This window comes from Balaenoptera ricei, chromosome X (genome assembly GCF_028023285.1).
Source record: "Balaenoptera ricei isolate mBalRic1 chromosome X, mBalRic1.hap2, whole genome shotgun sequence".
Taxonomy (NCBI): domain Eukaryota; kingdom Metazoa; phylum Chordata; class Mammalia; order Artiodactyla; family Balaenopteridae; genus Balaenoptera; species Balaenoptera ricei.
In genome coordinates this window covers 71404014-71410324 of record NC_082660.1, presented here as the reverse complement: position 1 = coordinate 71410324, position 6311 = coordinate 71404014, and the positions used below count along the sequence as shown (strand labels likewise).

General features: G+C 39.9%; 1 protein-coding gene across 1 annotated transcript; it reads left to right on the top strand.

The window, feature by feature from the left end:
• The first annotated feature begins 5075 nt into the window (after positions 1-5075).
• LOC132356962 (serine/threonine-protein phosphatase 2A catalytic subunit beta isoform-like) lies at positions 5076-6074 on the top strand. The gene has a single exon (XM_059910223.1). It carries the CDS (start codon positions 5089-5091, stop codon positions 6010-6012), a length of 924 nt encoding a protein of 307 aa, XP_059766206.1. The 5' UTR covers positions 5076-5088; the 3' UTR covers positions 6013-6074.
• Positions 6075-6311: the final 237 nt, after the last annotated feature.

The window sequence follows — 6311 nt, the reverse complement described above, 5'->3', positions numbered from 1 at the left end:
CTCACAGGTGAATTCTATCAAACATTTAGAGAAGAACTAACACCCATCTTTCTCAAACTCTTCCAAAAAATTGCAGAAGAAGGAACACTCCCAAACTCACTCTATGATGCCACCATCACCCTGATACCAAAACCACACAAAGATACTACAAAAAAAGAAAATTACAGACCAATATCACTGATGAATATATATGCAAAATTCTCAACAAAATACTAGCAAACAGAATCCGACAACACATTAAAAGGATCATACACCACGATCAAGTGGTGTTTATCACAGGGATGCAAGGATTCTTCAATATACACAAATCAATCAATGTGATACACCGTATTAAAAAACTGAAGAATAAAAACCATATGATCATCTCAATAGATGCAGAAAAAGGTTTTGACAAAATTCAACACCCATTTACGATAAAAACTCTCCAGAAAGTGGGCATAGAGTGAACCTACCTCAACATAATAAAGGCCATACACAACAGACCCACAGCAAACATCATTCTCAATGGTGAAAAACTGAAAGCATTTCCTCTAAGATCAGGAATGAGACACGGATGTCCACTCTCACCACTATTATTCAACATAGTTTTGGAAGTCCTAACCACGGCAATCAGAGAAGAAAAAGAAATAAAAGGAATACAAATTGCAAAAGAAGAAGTAAAACTGTCACTGCAGATGACATGATACTATACATAGAAAATTCTAAAACTGCCACCTGAAAACTACTAGAGCTAATTAATGAATTTGGTAAAGTTGCAGGATACAAAATTAATGCACAGAAATCTCTTGCATTCCTATACACTAATGATGAAAAATCTGAAAGAGAAATTATGGAAACACTCCCATTTACCATTGAATAAAAAGAATAAAATACCTAGGAATAAACCTACCTAAGGAGACAAAAGACCTGTATGCAGAAAATTATAAGACACTGATGAAAGAAATTAAAGATGATACAAGCAGATGGAGAGATATACCATGTTCTTGGATTGGAAGAATCAATATTGTGAAAATGACTATACTACCCAAAGCAATCTACAGATTCGATGCAATTCCTATCAAATTACCAATGGAAATTTTTTATGGAACTAGAACAAATCATCTTAAAATTTGTATGGAGACACAAAAGACCCCGAATAGCCAAAGCAGTATTGAGGGAAAAAAACGGAGCTGGAGGAATCAGACTCCCTGTCTTCAGACTATACTACAAAGCTACAGTAATCAAGACAATATCATACTGGCACAAAAACAGAAACATAGATCAATGGAACAAGATAGAAAGCCCAGAGATAAACCCACGCACCTATGGTCGACTAATCTATGAAAACGGAGGCAAAGATATACAATGAAGAAAAGACAGTCTCTTCAATAAGTGGTGCTGGGAAAACTGGACAGCTACATGTAAAAGAATGAAATTAGAATACTCCCTAACACCATACACAAAAATAAACTCAAAATGGATTCGAGACCTAAATGTAAGACTGGACACTATAAAACTCTTCGAGGAAAACATAGGAAGAACACTGTTTGACATCAATCACAGCAAGATCTTTTTTGATCCACCTCCTAGAGGAATGGAAATAAAAACAAAAATAAACAAATGGGACCTAATGAAACTTCAAAGCTTTTGCACAGCAAAGGAAACCATAAACAAGTCGAAAAGACAACCCTCAGAATGGGAAAAAATATTTGCAAATGAATCAATGGACAAAGGATTAATCTCCAAAATATATAAACAGCTCATTCAGCTCAATATTAAAGAAACAAACAACCCAGTCCAAAAATGGGCAGAAGACCTAAATAGACATTTCTCTAAAGAAGACATACAGACAGCCACGAAGCACATGGAAAGATGCTCATCATCACTAATTATTAGAGAAATGCAAATCAAAACTACAATGAGGTATCACCTCACACCAGTTAGAATGGGCATCATCAGAAAAATCTACAAACAACAAATGCTGGAGAGGGTGCTGAGAAAAGGGAACCCTCTTGCACTGTTGGTGGGAATGTAAATTGATACAGCCACTATGGAGAACAATATGGAGGTTCCTTAAAAAGCTAAAAATAGAATTATCATATGACCCAGCAATCCCAATACTGGGCATATACCCAAAGAAAACCATAATTCAAAAAGACACATGCACCCCAATGTTCATTGCAGCACTATTTACAATAGCCAGGTCATGGAAGCAACCTAAATACCCATCAACAGACGAATGGATAAAGAAGATGTGGTACATATATACAATGGAATATTACTCAGCCATAAAAAGGAATGAAATTGAGTCATTTGTTGAGACGTGGATGCATCTAGAGACTGTCATACAGAGTGAAGTAAGTCAGAAAGAGAAAAACAAATATCGTATATTAACGCATGTATGTGGAACCTAGAAAAATGGTACAGATGAACCCGGTAGCAGGGCAGAAGTTGAGACACAGATGTAGAGAACAAACGTATGGACACCAAGGGGGGAAAACTGCAGTGGGGTGGGGATGGTGGTGTGCTGAATTGGGCGATTGGGATTGACATGTATACAGTGATGTGTGTAAAATTCATGACTGTTAAAAAAAAGAAAAGAAAATAATATACAATTTGCAGCCTCTGGGAAGAAAAGATATAAATATAAACATAATTTTCAACATCTGTATTCTCTTTACCCTTACTTCCATCCCCACCAATAAAAATTATTAAATGTGATATACATGTGGAAAGGCATAAATTAAAAGGTCTGAACCAGTATTTATCTTGATCTTCACAATTTGCTGCTTGTTCTTAGAGGCGTATCTTAGTAGTCAGGAATAGTGTGGTTTCCAGAAGTGGATGAAGATGATTAACACGGCTTAGATTTAGAACTAGAGATGATCTTTGGGATTTGTCAGTCCCCATCAGTCTCTACCTTTTCCAGCTACTTCTCTCTATAAGTATAAAAACTTCAAATTGCAGGTTCAACACCATTCAATACATTAGTAACACATTATCACTGACAGGTAGAATCTAGACCTAGTTCCCTTATTCTCAGCCCTACAACTGGTATTCTTAGTCCAAATTCTGGGCCCACATGAGTCCTCCAACATGTTGCTGTCCCTTCAGAGAACCCTCTTCCCCCAAGCTTGTATTACAATTTTCCAGTCCTTTTGCCTTATCTTCCTGAATATATCCTTTACAGTTCTTTGTTTACAAGCAACAGGAAGTAAATCTGGCTAACTTAGGCAAAAATAAATTAATTGGAAACATATTGTTTCTTCATAGAAATCACCCGAAGGCTGCAGAACCAGGTTTAGAAATCAGCAAGAACCAAGGCAACTAAAGGCTAAGAAGATGTAACCATAGGAATAGGAATGCTCTTGTAGCAAAAGAGTATGCACTGGACCCTCTGTTGGAATAGAATAGATTCAAACTTGTTTGTCTTTTGGCAATTCCCTTCAAGTTTGAAATTCCAGGAAAGTAGTGTTAAGTTGGCATAATTATGATCACTTTTTCATCCTTTGGTTAGGGGAGGAAGTGGGACCTGATTACAGAAGATGCAATGGAGAAGAGGTAATTCCTCATAATGAAATTAAAATACTAATTAGGAAAAGGAAATTAATACTGGGCAACCAAAACCGTCAAATGTCCATGATGCTGAATATTTTCCAGCTTCCCACTTATCACTTGACAACACAAGTATTGTCTCTACCCTGCTACTAAGCATCACCCATCAAATCACACTCAAATCAAGCTCATTTGTTATGCACCCTTGGAAAGTGTGATTTCAACTTCAAGCCACACACATAGGGCCTACATCTAGGATCAGAGCCTGGTTCTGTCCATCTTTAGTTTGCATGCAGAAACCAGCCATTGAGGTCTCACCTCACAGGTAGAAATCATCAGGTATGACAGGCAGGGAATACAGCTCTTTAGACTCTGTGAAGTTCAATTCAGAAGTAAGTCAGACAGAGAAAGACAAATATCATAGGTTATCACTTATATGTAGAATCTTAAAAAAAAAGAGTACAAATGAAATTATTTACAAAATAGAAGTAGATTCACAGATGTATAAAAAAAAAAAAACTTATGCTTACCAGTTGGTAAGGGGGTGAGGGATAAATTGGGAGATTGGGATTGACATATACACACTACTATATATGAAATAAGTAACTAATAAGGACCTATTGTATAGCACAGGGAACTCTATTCAACACTCTGTAAAGGCCTGTATGGGAAAAGAATCTAAGAAAGAGTATATATATATATATATATATATATGGAACTGATTCCCTTTGCTGTATACCTGAAAGTAACACAACATTGTAAATCAACTATACTCCAATAAAAATTAAAAAAAAAAAGAAACAAGCCATTTAGGGCTCGGCAAACCTCACAGGTGGAAATCATCAGGTATGATAGGCAGCTAAAACAGATCCAGCCCTTTAGACTCAGTGAAGTTCAATTCAGAAGTAGTATCCAAATAATATGACAATAGATAATAGTAAACATTTCATTGGCGAGCCATAATTGTAAGTTATAATGTTTCTCAAAGTATGGTCTGCTGACCACTGGCATCAGAATCACCAAAAGAGCTTGTTAAAAATTAAAAGACCTGTGCTTTTCCCCAAACATAGTGAATCAAAATCTCAGATCATAGAATACAGGAATCTGAAATTCTAATACATACCACAAGTAATTTCTATGCACACTGAAGTTTAAGAATGGTGAACTTGGGACACCCGGAGGGAGGGGAGAGAAAGAGCGAGAGAGAAGGGGCAAGGGAACCGGGAGCGGCCGGCGGGTGGGAGGCGGTGGCGACAGGTGCCCATCTTCCGGCGGGAGCTCCGCGGAAGCCCCGCACCTCCCCGCGCCCTTCACCGACTCCTGGGGCGCGCGGCCCGACGGGCCAGGGCGGGCAGGGGTCTCCCGGAGGCCGTGCGCCCAGAGCCGCCCGCGGGGCTTGGGCAGGGCGCGGTGTCGCGCTCCCCGGCTCCTTCCTCTCCCGCTGGGAGCTGGCAGCGGCGGCGGGGCCGGGCAAGGGGAGCGGCACCCGGGACTGGGGCGCGCGGGGTGAGGGGGAGAGGGGCGGGAGGCAGCGGGGGAGGGGCTCGGGCCACCATGCACGACAAGGCGTTCACCAAGGAGCTGTACCAGTGGGTCGAGCAGCTGAACGAGTGTAAACAGCTGAACGAGAATCAGTTGCGGACGCTGTGCGAAAAGGCTAAGGAAATTTTAACAAAAGAATCAAATGTGCAAGAGGTCCGTTGTCCTGTTACTGTCTGTGGAGATGTGCATGGTCAATTCCATGATCTTATGGAACTCTTTAGAATCGGTGGGAAGTCACCAGATACAAACTATCTATTCATGGGTGACTATGTAGACAGAGGTCATTATTCTGTGGAGACTGTGACTCTTCTTGTGGCATTAAAGGTGCGTTATCCAGAACGTATTACAATATTGAGAGGAAACCACGAAAGCCGACAAATTACCCAAGTATATGGCTTTTATGATGAATGTCTTCGAAAGTATGGGAATGCCAATGTTTGGAAATACTTTACAGATCTGTTTGACTATCTGACACTTACAGCTTTAGTAGATGGACAAATATTCTGCCTCCATGGTGGCCTCTCCCCATCCATAGATACACATATAAGAGCCCTGGATCGTTTACAAGAAGTTCCACATGAGGGCCCAATGTGTGATCTGTTATGGTCAGATCCAGATGATCGTGGTGGGTGGGGTATTTCACCACGCGGCTCTGGCTACACATTTGGACAAGATATTTCTGAAACATTTAACCATGCCAATGGTCTCACACTGGTTTCTCGTGCTCACCAACTTGTAATGGAGGGATACAATTGGTGTCATGATCGGAATGTGGTTACCATTTTCAGTGCACCGAATTACTGTTACCGTTGTGGGAACCAGGCTGCTATCATGGAATTAGATGACACTTTGAAGTATTCCTTCCTTCAGTTTGACCCAGCACCTCGTCGTGGAGAGCCTCATGTGACCCGGCGCACCCCAGATTACTTTCTGTAAATTCCTCCTGGGAAAACCTGCCTTTGTATGTGGAAGTATACCTGGCTTTTTAAAATATATATATTTAGAAAGAAAACAAACAAAAAAAACAACAGTAATCTATGTGTTTCTGTAACAAATTGGGATCTGTCTTGGCATTAAACCATATCATGGACCAAACTGTGCCATACTAATGATGAGCATTTAGCACAACTTGAGACTGAAATTAGTTCAACACTATGTTCTAGATAGGTCGGTCTTAACAGTTTGCCTGCTGTGTTTGTAGTAACCATTTTCCTTGGGATTATTCAAGCAAAAAA